We start from the raw sequence: 17,130 nt of genomic DNA on the forward strand, positions 1-17,130 counted from the left end.
TCCATCAAGTCATTTATCTTATTCGTCATGATAATACAGTAAAGAAGGGCATATTTCAGACATAGTTGCACATGGTGATTAATCATGACTAATTCATTTGAAAGCTATGAACGATCCGATTGAAGTTTTCATCATTTGACAGCCCTAATTATTACTATATAAGTGTTTAGTAAAGATATGAAATGAAACCGTAGATTAAGGGTGTGTGTGTGTCAGTGCAGAGAAACAAGCGACCCGCTCTTGGGAATTTGCAACCAACTTTACAAAAAAACAAGCCCAAAGTCACTTATGATGAGTGAATTATTATAATGGAAAAATCTGATTACAAATACTGTACATGTGCCGTTGCACACCGAGTATGAATACATCTTGATGTACAGTGCAATCACAGTATTGTTTCTTTCTCAGGGAGCCCACGGAGCAGCTGGAGACCAAGGCCCAGAGGGTCCATCTGGGTCTAAAGTAAGAACTTAGGCAATCAAATTGGATATTTTGTAAATAGAATGTATTCACACTTTTGTATCTTTGTATATTTCCTTTACACCAAGGGTGACAGAGGACCAAGAGGTGCAACTGGACCTCCAGGAGATAACGGTGTTGGGTTTCCTGGTCCAAAGGTAAGAAGGTGACGTCTGCATTGTCAGTGTTTTACGAGGGAGCAAATGAAATATGAAATCCTGATGTTCATCCTGCACGGACGTGATGTGGAAGCCCGTTCAATCTTTCCAACTGCCAACTGATCTTTTGGGACATTGGGTGGTTGGTGTGGACAAAGCCATTGCACAAAAATGAGAGTTTTATCATTCAAGCAGAGCACCAATGTCCACAAGCACAGGTGTACAATGTGGAAAACATGTCAAAGACAATAAGACAGGAACAAAAGGCGACACTGCGAAAAATCGTCATAAAACCATGTGGAGGAAGAAGCCGAGAAAAGGAGTAACTCTCCTTCAAGGAAACAATAAAACAATAAAAGCATGGCAGGCAGGACATTGTTTGTCCAACCAGCACAAACCACACATTTGTACAACATGAATTAACCCTTTAGGTGCCAGAGTTTTTTCAAGAAAATATTCAGTTTTTATATTACTGCGGCTGATACAGTGATGCGGCTAATTTATGGTCACATTCTAATCTCGCCACATCTCAGACACTTCAGAACATTTTGTGCTTCATGCACACACCCTCATCATGGAAAACACAAGAAGAAATGCATATGATGCAGCTTTCAAGTTAAAGGCAATCGATCTATCAACTTTTGCTCAAGTCTGGAGAACTGTCAAAAAGTCGACTATCACCAACGGGCGTGATGAAGAGGACATCGCAAGCTCAAGGACTAATTTGCCTCGGTACAAAAGTGACACTGACAGCATCGACGAAAGAGAGAGAGGGACTGACAAAGTGTGTGACGTAGGAATTATGAGCCTGTTCAATTCTGACACTGAAGAAGACAAGTTTAGTGGCTTTAGTGCGCAGGAGGAAGATGAAGACAGTAGTGAATTACTTTTCTGGTAGGCTACTGTTTAACTAGCCGTGTTATACACACTTTTAGGCATTGTTTTGAAAAAAGCATTTACTGAATTCCAAATTTTAAAATCTGTTTGTGTAACATCTTTCTTTGTTCTAAATAACCTTACCCGTGCAGCCTATATATGTACAAATATTTTTTTCTCTTTAAATTTAGAAGGTGCAGCTTATATTCTAGTGCGCTCAATAGTCTGGAAATTACAGCACTGACCCAACACTGTGTGGATGCAATTTTTTTTCAACCTACCAAAAAAAATTCTCAACTGGAGGTTTCCTGTGTGGACATGGCCTCAGTCAAACGTACACTACACACCCACATGTGATAAAGACTCACAATTGGACCCAGACAGCAAGACCACAAATATCAATGCAACCTTACATTTTTAATGATATAAAGTAATCAAGTCATTTATTATGTTATTATTAGTAGTAAGGCTCCTGTGCCTGTAATTGCTTTTATTTGATTTTACAGGGTGACAAAGGGAACCAAGGAAAAGCAGGTCAACCTGGACTACGTGGCATAGGTGAACCAGGAGTGCCTGTGAGTGTCTACTTTCCACAGTTTTTACTGATCACATTATTCATGTTATTTTACACCTCTATATTTTAATCTTGGGCGTGGCTTTGTGTGATATATAGTTGCAATAAAATGTAACCGTATGTATCCACTGTTTTGTGAGGAACTAAACCCCAGAATGCAGAGACAGAGGCATAATTGAACAGCTCAATAGTCCACAGGTGGAAAAAATACAAGAGCAACAGCGAGCACTCACGGTAGATAGGAACAACAGATGAATGCACCAATAGTTCCCACCAACCTTGCCCCTCTAGTTTACAATCCCCTTCCTGAGGTCAGATCTTTGGTCTTGCCCATGATGTACTGTATATGGTGCCCACATCTAAGCTAATTTTCTAAAAATACGCATTTTCAAGCATAAAAATAGCTAAATGAAGTAAAATACCAATACAAGGCATTCAGAAGACACATTCAAAGACACTGTGATGATATGTAGTCTACTGTATTGGGTAATACGAGTGTAAGGGTGACTATAGGGGTGTTATTTCATGTCTAGAGGGCTCTAATGTTAAAAAAACATATTTAGAAGGTCTTAAACAGGTTTTCAATGCACTATGAAACTTACTTCATGGAAATTCACTTATCACGGTCAGGTTTACAACCAGTTAATCATGATAAATGAGGGATTACTGTACTTTCACAGAGCTCTAGTGAAAAACAACAAAAGCTGAGCATCAAGCCAACCTCCCGAAGGGGGTACAAGGGATTTCAAACTTGGAATCTGTCAATCAAATCGCCATTATGAATTAACGTGATTTAATTGTAGCTTGCAGTTTTGTTATAAATGTCATAGAAGAGAAAGCTTTTTTCACAGAATTAACTTTTAATTTTTTTTACTGACTGTTACAACAGAAATGACTGACATGTTGATGTGCTTAGGGTCCACCAGGGCCACCAGGGATACAAGGATATCACGGACTTCAGGGAGAAGGTCTGCCAGGGCCCAAGGTATGAATGTGTATTTTCCAACCTGGTTCACTGCAATCAGCATTTCTCTAAATGAACCATCATTTTTGAATAATGCAGTATGTTCATTGACTTGTCTAACAGATAAGCATCTACATTTATAGAAACCCAAAACAAGGACACTCTGAGCACCAACAGATGATATCATTTTCTCAAAACCCCAACAATGGATGTGTGTTGAAAACGATCCACCATTTTGTATAAAAACAAAATTTCAGTTGTAATCAAACTTTGACCAACTGCTTCAAAGCTAGGACCACGTCTGCGCAGCTGCCCTTCTCTGTCTGGTCCCTCCTTTTTAGACATCCTGATAGCCATAAGCAAACAACTGAAAAGAGAAATCTAAACTTAGTCCCTGGAACCATTCTCTTAAAAGTTCAAACATGGGTTCCAGCCTGGACATTGTACAAACAAATGAAATTCTTTCACAGTTTTGGCTAACCCTAGGCTCAGTGTGTGCTTTGTGTCGTTTCAAAGTCATTGTTAACCCTCCACTGGAGGTCCGCCATCCTTTGTTTCAATTGTTTCAAATGGCGTCTTGTACAAGGACCTCCAGCTTCCCTTCAAAGACGATCTTGGCCCAAAGAACTCTGTCCACCTCGACTCCTTCATCCCAGCCAACACACCAAGGCCTAATACCAGATTTGGTGTGTGTCTTTCTTCCCCATTGTACTATGTGCTAAGTCAACTCCAATTCCAGTGTCTCTTCACATGAAGGGTTAACTGACAAAAACCATCAAGGAGGTACACTCTGCTGTCCAGATTGCACGGCTCTGACCCAAACAAGCAAGAGTGTTAGCCCATGGCATGTTCGCTCATGTGGTCTGAATTGGTTGCCAGGCCACATCCTGGCAGCTGAAGGCAGGTCATCAGTCCCATAGCCACACTTCTCTCCAGATCAAAGATGAAGGACTTGTCTATGTCCCTGGGCTGCAAAATCCTTGAACTAGTGCTTCCTTGGCCTTTCTTGGAAAAAGGTGCTCAGAGCCAGCCTGGAGTAACTGTGTTGTATCAGGGTTGGTACCCCCCTAAAAATAGGTCTGTATATGTCTAATCTCGTCCTCAAGGTCCGTGATGTCTGCCTTGACTTGGCAATGTGCTGCTGTCAGTTTTCCCAACCTCAGGCCAATTCCAAATTCTCGTCACCCTTCTCTCACACACTTGCACCTTCCACCATCCATCCATTTAATTCCTCTTATCTGGGTCTGGTTGTGGTGGCAGCAGTCAGGAAAGGCCAGGTTTCCCGGTCTGCAGCCGCCTCCTCCAGTTCCATAGGTGACACCGAGTGTTCCCAGGCCAGCTGCGAGACGTAAACTCTCCAGCATGTCCTAGGTCTACTCCATGGCCTCCTCCTGACCGGACATGCCCGGAGCACCTTACCGGCGATGCATCCGAACTAGATGACCAAGCCACTTCAACTGTCTCCTCTTCATGTGAAGGAGCAGTGGTTCTACTTTGAGCTCCTCCCAGATGACTCAGCTCCTCACCTTATTTTGGGTGAGTGTAGCCACCCTACAGAGGCTGCTTGTACCTGCGATCTTGCTCTTTGTTCTCTACCCAAAGTTCGCGCATCTCTCTCAACAGTCCTGTAAAGCAACTGCGTTTCTGTAGGAGGCCCGACGGTCGATTTCCCAGTAATCATTCACCTGTGAACAAGACCCCGAGATACTCAAACTCCTCCACCTGAGGCAAGACCTCATTCCCAACCTGAAGGAAATCCACACAATCAGCGAAATTGCAGTAAAACAGCAGAATTAAGTGATGAGACAAGTAAACGGGTCGTAACACAAATGATCAGTCTGAGTGCAGGCGGGGGTCAGGAGAGGGTGGGGGAATCGAACCCAATCCATTACAGTACGAATGGCCAAGCGTGTACACAGAGATAGCTTCATCATACAATTATTAGGATATGTGTGAAAGTGAACCTTTCTCTCACCATATTTGCTCAACTCTCTTCTAGGGTGACATAGGATATGGGGGCCCCAAAGGCAGTCGAGGGCCCCCAGGACCTGGTTACAAAGGCGATAAGGTGTGTAAGTATACTATAATACATACACACTGTAAAAATTGAAAATTGTAACAACTGCTTTCCTGACCCGCAGGGAATCTCGGGGGCACCCGGGCTGCCAGGTGTGATGGGGTTAGCAGGAGCAGGTCTCCAAGGAGACAAGGCAAGACCGATGATGTTTTTTTATTTAATTCCATTAACTGTATTATATTTTTCCTCATGCATTTTAAAGTCTTTTTTGCTTTCATTTATTGTGTAGGGAAATGTAGGACCAGCTGGGCCTTCTGGTCTACGAGGACCTCCTGGGTTGGGTATTGTTGGGCCTAAGGTGATCAGCTAACAGAGTCACACAAGTGTAATATGTACTGTGTGATATTTGTTTATTATATTAGGGACTGTTCATCCAGAGCTACCCTACCCACCCTAGGCGAGATTTTACATGGCACCCCCATCCATCAGCAATTTACATATGCTTACAAAGGTTTTACCATTAATTTCATTTATAAGATAACATGTCATACATCCTTAATAAATTACAAATAAGTACAAAAAAATATGAAATACAACACACTGTACATTCGTCCCTCGTTTATAGAGGTTACAACTGTGATATATTATAGCGGGACCGTGATAAAAGAATTTCCGCAAAATAGGATTTAATGTTAATAAATTGAATATTTTCATAGTTAGTGCATAGACAACTTGTTTATGACTTTCTAAATTCGGGTTTTAACTGTTTTTTTAAATCATTAGGGCCCTGTAGACATGAAGTAACACACCTATAGTCACCTTTACACTCCTATTATTCATTGTTTACACTGTGAACAAATAGAAGAGCTTAGACATTGTATTACAGCTGTGAGCACTGGAGCATTGTGTTAGATAGTCAGGTGTTTTACACAAGATGGATTATCTGTATTTATGAAAAATATTATTTTCAGGTTATCCACTGCCTTTAAGATGAAGTTTTTTTGCTTCCCAGGGTGACCGTGGTTTTCCTGGGGAGGCTGGACTACAGGGAGAGAGGGGTATATGTGAGCAAGGACCAAAAGTAAGTCAAACATAATTTTTTTGAAAAGAAAAGATTAATTTGTAGTATACAGTATGTACTGTAATTTCCGGATTAAAGAGCTCACCGGTATGTAAGCCTCACCCAATAAATTGAAAGAAAATAAAGATTTGTAGATACCTGTATATAGGCCGCACCTGTCTATAAGTCGCAGGTGTCCACCTTGAAACATGGTATATTTAGTACACAGAAAGATTCATCCATTCATCCATTTTCTATGTCACTTGTCCACATTAGAGGCAGGGTACACACTGGACTGGTCACCAGCCAATCACAAACAACCATTCACACTTGCATTTATACCTATGAATAATTTAGAGGCTGTTGCCAATTAACCTAACATGCATGTTTTTGAAATGTGGGAGGAAACCGCAGTATCCACACACGGGGAGAACATGCAAACTCCACACGGAGATGCCCAAACGGAGATTCAAACACACAGAAAGATGATAAACACAAAGATTTTTGATTAAATAAATGCTTTTTTTCCAAACAGTACCCAACAGTGACTGTAATATGGCTAGTTAAACAGTAGCCTAGCATAAATGTCATTCATTGCTGTCCTCCTCTTCCTCCGGAGAACTAACACCACTAAAGTTGTCTTCTTCAGCATCAGAACTGAACAGCTTCATAATTCCTTCGTCACACACTTTGTCAGTCTCTCTTGCTGTCTTTCATTATTGCCCCCAGTGTCACTTTTGTCTTTGCCATTTAGCTTGAGCTGTCCTCTTCATCACACAGTAGTCCAGCCTTTCGAAACCCGTTGGTGATAGTGGACGGTTGGTGGTCCGACTAGTCCAAACAGAAGCTGTAGTAATTCTACACTTGATCAAACTTACTTAAGATGTGTAAGAGATCACTGCATAAGACTTCAAAACGTGAAGCTGTACTCTAAGCACCATGGAAAATGTAGTTTTTGGCCATAAATTAGCCCCATCACTGGACAAGCCGCAGGGTTCAAAGCGTGAGGAAAAAAGTAACGGTTTATACACCAGAAATTACGGTACATTACATTATGCATATGTGGATTTCTAGGGGGAGCCAGGGCCACATGGTCCAATGGGGCTTCCTGGAATTCCCGGGAAAGACGGAGCTGTTGGGTCAAAGGTAAGACTTTGTGTAATTTCTCTATCATTTTCAGATCTTTTCATATTCCCAGATCCCCAGGCTGTGAGGCTGGCTGACATGCAAACCACTCATGTACAATCTTATGTGACAGGATTGTGGCATTTGTGATACAAGCACAACATTTGTGGGGCGGTGTGGATAGAAGCCATGATGTCAAAGTGGTAAACACTTTATCCAGTCACTGTTATGAGGTTTCTCTCTTGGGTACTGTAGGGAGCGATGGGGTTACCAGGTCCACGAGGTCAAGAAGGAGGACAAGGAAAAGGCATCCCTGGGGAGAAGGTAATCTTGCTACTGCAACTGCTTAACTCTAGACGTTATTAAGATAAACTGAAGGTCTAGACTGACTGGCTACAATCACGGTGCCAGCACAAAAATGACAGCACATGCAACAGGTCAGTAAACATGCATAGGGCAATTACTACTCCTATAGGGAATAATAAACATCAACTACGTTAACTCTAAACACATGATGCCGGCTCCCAACATGCCTTGCGGCACCTCTTTGTAAGCAGCTGCTCAAAGTCAATTTTGTACCTTTTCAGCAAGTAGCTGTACTGAATAGTGTAGACTTTTCATGAGCTTCTGATGGTGTTTTTCCACAAGGGTGATCGAGGGGATCTTGGGCTACAGGGACTCCCAGGATCTCCAGGCACAGGTGGACCCACGGGAGCTAAGGTATGAATAGTACGGATTAAAAATTAGACCCATCAGGATGAAATGTCATTATTGCAAATGCTCAGGCAGATCAGAAAAGCAGTGATGCAGGTGCTGGTTTGATATTTGGGGTGGCAGTACGCATTTGCATGTTCTTCCCGTGCATTTGTGGGTTTTCACTGAGTATTCCATCCCAAAAACATGTAAGTGATGTTGATTGTAGACTCGAAATTGCCAGTAGGTGGGAATGTGAGTATGCAAACAGAAAAATGAAAGGATAATCTTCACATACCCTTAAACTACTGTACTGTAAGTGCTTAATCCATAATTTAAACAATTATTTGACATATTTTATTGATTTTTTATTGGCAACACTCAATGTGCTCGAATACATTTTTTAGGCACTATAGTCAACATATGCATGCTATTTTTTTCCTGTCCCTTCTTTGTAATGTTCTGTAGGTAGGCAAGGTAAGAAACATTGAACAAATATTTGTACAGATGTAGTAGGGAGCTGTAAAAAGAGGATAAAGGAGCGTCACAGTTGTAAACCATGGAGACACATGCTTATTGTCTGTTTCACACACACGCATATTCTGTTGGGTCATTTATCTTCATTTTACTGACCTTTTTCGTCAGGGAGAAACTGGCAGCCCAGGAATGGTGGGCCGACCCGGAACACCCGGGCGGGGTCTACCCGGACCAAAGGTGATGAAATGATTTCATAAGACAGCCATACTATAAAGAATAAACCAAGGACAACAGAAAAAGTCAAGAACTAAAAATAGTATCACAGTCATCCCTCGCCACTTCACGCTTTGAATTTTGTGGCTTCACTCTATCACATTTTTTTTAAAATATATTAGTTAATAAATCGTCTTTGTTTTGTGGATGAATACTGGCTATTATTAGTCCACATATATGCATATTTAAGCATTTTTTCCCCTAAATTAAGCATTTTTAAGTATAAAAATGACTAAATGAATGAAATTACAGATATACTGTAAGTGCATTCATAAGACGCATTCAAAGACATTGAGTTGATACACCGATGAGACAATAGCCACCGCAGGAAGTACTGTACAGAACAGGAAGTAAAAAAAAGAAGCACAAGGAACTCTCCCAATGCTCACGTATGAGTCTATATTATGTCTTAGATGGCTTATGTTCTCTTATTATGTTTACTGTATTAGGTAATCAGTTCCAGACCGTGACAAAGTGAATTTCCACAAAGTAGGATTCCTTATTTATAAATGGAATATTTTTGTAGTTACATTAGAGCGCTCGATACATGAAATAACACCCCTATAGTCACCTGTACACTCGTATTACCTAATATAGTACACATTATAAGAGAAAACAAATACTTAGCATGGACACTTGGCAGAGCATGTCAGAGTGTGGGGATTCTTTATAAATTGTAAAATGCTAACACTAGCAAAAAGGGTTTTTGCAAAGCAGACCAGTCTTGATACCAGTAGTAGTCCAGATCAGTGCGATGTCTGCACTGATGCGGATTCTGCATCGGTCTACGTTCCTACCCTCTCCTGGGGTCATGAGCTTTGGATAGTGACCAAAAGAACAAGATCGCGGGTACAAGCAGCCGGAATGGGTTTCCTCAATTGTGGCTGGGCTCTCCCTTAGAGATAAGGTGAGAAGCACTGTCATCCGGTAGAAACTCAGAGTAGAACCGCTGCTCCTTCTCATTTAGAGGAGCTAAATGAGGTGGATGGGTCTTCCCGGTCGAGAAGACCCAGGACACATCTATGTCTCGCAACTGGCCTGTGAGCACAGTTGTAAGAGGAGAGCAGCACGTTTTAGGAAAAATGGACTAGAAACACCTTGTCTGATGGCCGGGATAGGTATTGGACTCCGACGCAGACCAGAGAGCTGTTATGGTAGTACAGTACAATGTGTGCAATAATGCGTGTGTGTGTATGTTGTTAAATATCAGTTATAATTGTGATAATTTTCAATACATGTCTATTTAATAGGGAGATCTTGGACCTGCAGGGCCTACTGGACCTATTGGAGAACCTGGAATGGGGACTATTGGACCCAAGGTAACATATGAGTCTGATCATTCCAGTCCAGTACATTGGAAAGTGTATTACAATGTAGTCTCAAGTACACCTCAGGCTCGGAACAAACTGGTGTTCCTACTTGGGTACAATTACTATGCATTCCAACAGTACTGTCCCTGGACTCAAATGGTGATGAATTTTAAATTGTGTTATTGTCACAGACTGGCATAGCTGTGTTGTAGACCCACAATGTAGACAAGGCCAAAAATCAGTTTCCAAAGATTCAAGAAAAAACGTAGGTAAACGTGAATGCAAGGGTATGAAAAAGGGAAACAAAAATAGACGTAGTTGTAGATGGTGACCTTAAGCAAAGTAGCAAATAAATAATAATAAAATAATAACAACTAACAAACGGGGCGAAGCCACGCCAACTACTAGTACGGTATGGCATGGCTCATATGGTAGAGTGGTTGTCCTCCAACCTGAAGGCTTCTGGTTCGATCCATTCCGTGATGCCAAAGTATCCTTGGGCAATATATTGAACCCTCAGTTGCTCCTAATGTTGCATCATTAAATTAGCAAAAGAATAAACAAGACAGAACGAGAGCAAAGGGCGTGGAGACAATGCTGGAGAAAAAGACAGTTTGGCTTTGGACTGCTGCCAAGGCAAGGTAAATAACGGGCTAATTGGCAAACTGAATGCAGGTGTGAACTCCAAACAAGGGCACTGTAAAATAGAGCAGAGAGAATTGAATGCTTTGGCAAACTTTTGTGACTTGCTCCCCAAATCCCAAATTAAGGACATAATTTATTGATGGGAATGTTTGATAGCATCTCCCATTGGCCAACCCTTCAACGCACACCCTGGACAGAACTTCTGCATCCCAAGGGAGTCAGGGTATACAGAGCCTGAATATGTTGAATCCATGCCTCCTTTGCTGAGGCCGCAATGTGGTTGGTTGGTGCTGTCATAGCCACAAACCCATACCGGTACCACCAGGCCAAGCGGCGCTCTGCTTTGGTTGTGGAGAAAGCAAAAAATCAGATATGGGAGGAGTTTGGTAAGGCAGGGGAGCACAGTCTAGTTCGAACGGTTTGATACCCTGGAGGGGGGAAGCAGTACCCAGTCCACATTGTTTTATTTGCTGGTGCAGGCCTGCTGACCTCATGGAGACATAGTTGGACGGTGGAGGAAATACTTTCACCTCCATCTCCTCAGTCCCATGACACACTTTCCTAAAAGGAAGTCACGAACGCAGACATTCCCATCACTGCGGCCAAGAGGTAGTCAGAAAACTCCTCGGTGGACCAGCGGAAGAAAATGATGAAATTACAGAATATTTTAAACTGGAAATGGTGCTGACTCTGGTCTTCAGAATGTTAGTATTTGTGTTGCCTAATTTGTTTTGGCTCTCTCCTCAGGGAAGCAAAGGGATTCCTGGTCCTGCCGGGCCACCGGGAATGAAGGGTGATAGTTTTTCAGGACCACAGGTGAGTGCTTTTTCTGTTCAGAAAGAAACACATGAAATGTTCATTTATTAGCATGTATTATTCTGGACAATTGCTAACTACATGGTTGCCATTAGGGGCTACCTGGTTTACCTGGAGTTCAAGGAGAGATTGGCCCTGAAGGGAAAGGACTACCCGGGCTTAAGGTATGCCGGGGTATGAGGGATCATCTTTTGTGAGGCTACATTTTGATGGATGACTGGGGCAATAGTAGGATTGTGAACGATAAACCAATGCGACCAGATATCTAGTTTTATGAGTGAATGATTCAGCTACGCTGGTAGCAGCCTCCTGTATCGATAAGAATCAGCCATAAATCGTTAGATGAATTGATTATGGAGACATGCACCGGGTATCGTGAGAGAAGTTTGACAAGAGTGTCTTATAAACAACACGAGAGCCTGGGTGGTCGGCTAAAGGTTTGTCGCGCATACTCCATACCTTTCCATGACTGAAGACTAGAATGGATGGAAATAGAAGCATATACGGTATCTAGCGGCTAAAATATATCGTGTTTGAATCATATCATAACCTGTGTATCTAGATTCAAATTGAATCGTCTATTACAAAGAGATTTCCATCCCAAGTGAATAGTAAGGCTGAGTAGGCTGAGCCCCCATGTGTTTCGTGATTATATTTGTATACGCAGCATCTTAGTGGAGTTTGACAGAGCAAACTATGTTGTAAACACAGCAGGATTGCACTTCTCCGTTGTGAAAACCTATTGCAGACCACAGAAACTTTGATAGTGAAAACAACGGTAGAGTATGTCTGTGTTTACCAGGGCAGTAGAGGCTTACCAGGGGTCTCAGGGCCATCGGGTCCCCCGGGAATTGGACTGATTGGACCAAAGGTGAGTATCTGAAAGCATGAAAAAGCAGGGCAGTAGATACTTTTTTTACTATTACTACCTTACTACTATTTAGTACATACTATTTTTGTCATTGTGTTAATGGTGAAGAGCATTCATTTTTATTCAACTACTTTCACATTTCTCAATCGATTCAATGGGTCCCACATATTTGGCATTTGGCATTCACGGCCCCAAAAAGAGACGGAAAAAAACTCAATTTTTACATGTTTACATGCATAGTTTGTGATTGAGCATTCATGGCCGCTTAAATTTGCGGGGGGGTTTTTATGAATTTTTCCAAAAATGTTCCTGGAATTCCATATTTTCTGGCTCAAAATTTGCAATTGAAATGAATTTTTCACATTTCCAAACTCATTTTAACCAATCCAGTATCAAAACAGTCACATAATCTTCCACATCCTTGAAATTCCCAATTTACCTACTAAGCATTTCTGTTCAGCTTCAGCTGTTCAGCATTCACACGCAATTTCACCACTAATGGTCTTCTGTAGTTCCCTACTTCTTTCCTCTGTGTGTGCCACACAATTCTTTCAGGAATCAGCTCCACTAGAAGTTACAGAAGAGAGTCTTTTTTTCTAAAATTTCTTAAAATGCTTTCATGTTCAAACCAGGGCTCTCCAGGGCAATCCGGTCCATCAGGTCCGATTGGGCCTCCAGGAGAGGGCATTCGAGGACCAAAGGTAAAGATCTAAGTTTGATGCGCAAGATATCTCTACATTGGCGGCAGCAGAGCACTGATAATTATGAATCCATAGTCTATGTTGGAGTCTTTCGTCAGTCCGATGAATGGGTAGACAAACAGTTATTTCAATTTGGCGTGACTCCTCATGTGGGAACGCAGCTCTATTCCTGGGACACACAGTCTTCCGCAAACACTGCAGGGGATTCTGTCCTGTTCTGAGGTGAGAGGTCCACATTTTCTGCGGGCTCTCTTGTCGTGGATGGATGCCACTCTTGCCACACACTACCCTGTCAACAGCTGTATCCTCCCAGGTTCCTTTGTCAATGCTACAGCTTCTGAGACTTGCTTTCAGTGTGCCTTTGAAGCAAAGTAGGACCCTTCGCAGGGTACGCTATCCCTCCTTTAGTTGCCCATAGAGCAGCATCTATGGGATGCAGCTATCAGGCTTGATAATCAGGCTTTCAATAGTGGGTAAGCCAAGACCTCCACAGGACCTCAAGGTTAGCCACCTTGTCCTGCCACCTGGTGTTTCATATTAACCGCAGCCACCTCTGCTGGAAACGTTCTAGCTACTAGTTGCGATGGTGGTAGATTGTCCCAGTTTTGCAACCGTATAGTAGGCCACTCAGGACGACTGCTCTGTTTACAGCAGTTTTTGTGCACCAAGCCACAGTTTCTTTGTCAGTCCTCCGAAGGATCAACTGGCTTTGGAGGTATGCAGCAAGATCTCGTTGTCAGGACATCTATTGTTGATGATGGTTCTGCCTAGGTAGCCAAATCTCTCCACAGTTTTGATCGTTGTATTGGAAATTATGGTTGCCTGCTTCTCCACTCATCATCACAGCTGTTTTTCATGTAAATACAGGGAGAACCTGGCTTTCAAGGCACTGTGGGTCCACGTGGCGCACCAGGTGATGGTATTCCCGGAGAAAAGGTGCCAACAGCGCAAACAATGCCAAATGTTCAATATTACTTAGGAGAAATCTTAAATATTTGTTATCCAGAAATGATTGTAAAATGTCTTATCATAAAACCCCTGATCGAGACTCCATATATTGTTCACAGGGAAATAGAGGCATCCTTGGTGAAAGAGGGAGGAAAGGAGATAAGGGTGACTATGGTGCACCTGGATATACAGGACTTATGGTAACACACTTGTTGTGCTTAATGCAGCAATATGACCTGTCTTGCTACTGTATTTACACTTTCACTGTGGTACATCTCTTATCATTTGACTTTCAATGGCTCTGGCTTCCGATGAACTACACAGTGGATCCGCACATTCTCCATTCAGTATTCACGGCCCACAAAAAATCCCACATATTTTACATGTTTATGGCTTTATACCTCACAATGTTTTTCCTCAGGCATTGAGATTTTGCACTTGGTTTGGCGGTCTTTGAATGCACCATCGTTGCCGTAAGGTGCGAAAGTGAAACGTATCTACCGTTATTTCCGGTGTTTTTTTTCTCACCCTTTGAACCCTGCGGCTTATACAGTGATGCAGCTAGTTTATGGTCACGACATCTTGTATACTTCAGAACAGTCATTTTGTGCTTCATCCACACTCCTTCAACATGGAAAACACACAAAGAAATGCATATGATGCAGCTTTCAAGTTAAAAGCGATTGATATAGCAACTTTTGCTCAAGTCTGCCAGTGGATCCGGATTGCATGGAGCAGAGTCAAAAATCCACTACCATCAACTGGTTCGGAAAGACTGGACTCCTGCATGATCAGGAGGACAGCACAAGCTCAAGGGCTAATTTGCCTCGAGACGAAGGTGACAGAGCAACAACTAAAGAGAGAGAGAGACTGACAAAGTGTGTGAGGAAGGAATTATAAGGTTGTTCAATTCTGACACTGAAGAAGAAGCCTTTAGTCGTTTTAGTGCACAGGAGGAAGATGAAGACAGCGATGAGTGACTTTTCTGGTAGGCTACTGTTGTAGCTAACCAAACGTGTTACGCGCACTGTTTGGAAAGAAACATTTATTTAATTAAAAGTAAAAAACAATCTTTCTGTGTAACATCTTTCTGTATACCAAATAGCCTGTGCACTCCATAGTCCAGAAATTACGGTAGAGTGGATTCCCGCATGTGTGATTCAGCGTTCACGGCCGCTCAAATTTGCAGATACAATTTTTTTTTTAAGAGTATTTTTTCCACAGAAAACACATTTGATTCGCCCTAAGTGGGTAATATTTTCAGGACATTGAATGGATGCTAACTGGACGGTTCAGGTTGTCTTAGACGTTGTTTCATGTCTAACCCGAGCAGGCTTCATCAATTCATGTTCAACGACTATGAGGCATAGCTCTAGTTTGAGGAGAGAGGACATCTCGAGTCTGAGGGCTTGGTGCAGGATCCAAAGTACTTATGCTCTAAAGGTAGAGCACATCCAGACAAGAACGGTTTGTCTCTTTAATGGTGACAAATAACAGTTGTTAAGAAACAATGGAGTGCTTCTTTAACAATGGTACATGTTAAAGACTCTTTATGCTTCACTGATAATCTTTTTTTGATCAAGTGTTGAGATTTTTAATTGAGCAAAGGATGCCTCATTTTCAGCAAGAATGTCCATTTTGATCAAAATGTGAATTTGATTTGACAGGGGAGACCTGGTGAAAAGGGTGAACCAGGACTGACTGTGAGTAAATCCCAATCGTATACAAATCCTGACCACAACGAAGACTGAGAATGGATGCTTCTGTCTCTGTCTTGATGCCCAGAGAGAAGAGGTTGTCCGAATCATACAGGAAATCTGTGGTAATGTTCAACTTTGACAAAAATTAAACAGCGATGGCGTGTAGTATTGATTCCAAATGTATGATGCATTTAATATTTATTTGATGTAGTAAGATAAGGTGTAACTATGTTTAATGTGTACCACATACTGTAAAATTTGACAAATTTACTTGATTTGGACACATTCTTAGGAGATATTGTTCGCAAGAATCTTTGTTCATTCATTCTGTTGCATGCATTTTACCACATAGGAAAGGCAATGATGTGTTGAATGTTTCATTTCCCCACCATTTGACCAGACGTGTTGGCGAAATCAGTTACGTTAATCTCTCGCCATTCCGCACTTTGAATTTCGAGGCTTCAGTCAATCGTGTTTTTTCAAACATATATGAATAAATCATGCTGTTTTGAGGTTGAATATGATCTATTAGTAAAAAAAAAATGCATATTTAAGCAACTTTTACGTATTTTCAAGCATAAAAATGGTTAAATGAACTCAAATACAAATGTAAGGCATTAGGAAGACGCATTCAAATACATTGTGATGATATGTACTATTCTACACTGGTCACTGTAGTGCAAGCGTAAATGATATGATGAATACCAGAGGCTCCTTCACCCCCCCCCCCACCCCCCCCCCCACCTCCCCGCCATATATATATATATAAAAATATACACAATTTCTTTATGATATATATACTGTATACTGTATATACACACACATGCTGTCTATTATAAATATAATAAATACAATAATTAAGAAATATAAAACATATATTATTTTTCTAAAGTCATAATATTATGAAAAACAAACAAAACAACAAATTAAATTGTAATTTTGGGAAAATTAGGTTGCAGAAAAAGTTGTGGAAAAAGTCAAAACATTATGGTCATAATAGTAATATTTACGAGAACCACGAAGAAAGTTAAAATAGTTGGAAAATTTAAAAAAAAAAACAGCAGAAATGAAAAAAACATTTTACGAGGATAAAGTCAAAATATTAAGAGAAAAGAGTTGGATTGTAATGAGAAAAAACAAGAATAAAAATAAAGTAAAATATTATGAGGAAAAATAATGTCATTTTCGTAGCATAGAGTTGAAATATTAAAGAAAAATTAGGTTATACTTTTCAAGTCGTAATATTATGAGAAACAAACAAAATAAAATAAAAGTGGTAATTTGTGGGAAATTAGGTTGGGGAAAACGTCAAAATATTATGGGAGTAAAGTCATAATATTATGAAAAAAAATACAAAGTTTTAAATTTTAAATTTTGTGAAAATGTTAACAAAAAACTGCAAAAATTTGGGGAAAAAAGGAGTAAAGTTATAAAGAATAGTTTTTTTCACCTATATCACAAAG

The 17,130-nt window shown here is 41.0% G+C and overlaps 1 protein-coding gene across 3 annotated transcripts in view; it reads left to right on the top strand.

Moving 5' to 3' along the window:
• Positions 1-17,130, top strand: part of col28a1a (collagen, type XXVIII, alpha 1a) — a 38,122-nt gene that overhangs the window by 11,899 nt on the left and 9,093 nt on the right. For all 3 annotated transcript variants that reach the window (XM_054764362.1, XM_054764364.1, XM_054764363.1), the window contains 21 exons: positions 409-462; positions 549-617; positions 2,000-2,068; positions 2,984-3,052; positions 5,031-5,099; positions 5,173-5,241; positions 5,338-5,406; positions 6,061-6,129; positions 7,183-7,254; positions 7,489-7,557; positions 7,882-7,953; positions 8,572-8,640; positions 9,927-9,995; positions 11,379-11,447; positions 11,543-11,611; positions 12,250-12,318; positions 12,951-13,019; positions 13,887-13,955; positions 14,087-14,167; positions 15,635-15,670; positions 15,753-15,789. In XM_054764362.1, coding sequence (XP_054620337.1) covers positions 409-462; positions 549-617; positions 2,000-2,068; positions 2,984-3,052; positions 5,031-5,099; positions 5,173-5,241; positions 5,338-5,406; positions 6,061-6,129; positions 7,183-7,254; positions 7,489-7,557; positions 7,882-7,953; positions 8,572-8,640; positions 9,927-9,995; positions 11,379-11,447; positions 11,543-11,611; positions 12,250-12,318; positions 12,951-13,019; positions 13,887-13,955; positions 14,087-14,167; positions 15,635-15,670; positions 15,753-15,789 — 1,387 coding nt within the window. The remainder of the gene's footprint in view (positions 1-408; positions 463-548; positions 618-1,999; positions 2,069-2,983; positions 3,053-5,030; positions 5,100-5,172; positions 5,242-5,337; positions 5,407-6,060; positions 6,130-7,182; positions 7,255-7,488; positions 7,558-7,881; positions 7,954-8,571; positions 8,641-9,926; positions 9,996-11,378; positions 11,448-11,542; positions 11,612-12,249; positions 12,319-12,950; positions 13,020-13,886; positions 13,956-14,086; positions 14,168-15,634; positions 15,671-15,752; positions 15,790-17,130) is intronic.

Source organism: Dunckerocampus dactyliophorus, chromosome 20 (assembly GCF_027744805.1).
Source record: "Dunckerocampus dactyliophorus isolate RoL2022-P2 chromosome 20, RoL_Ddac_1.1, whole genome shotgun sequence".
In the NCBI taxonomy this organism is placed as follows: domain Eukaryota; kingdom Metazoa; phylum Chordata; class Actinopteri; order Syngnathiformes; family Syngnathidae; genus Dunckerocampus; species Dunckerocampus dactyliophorus.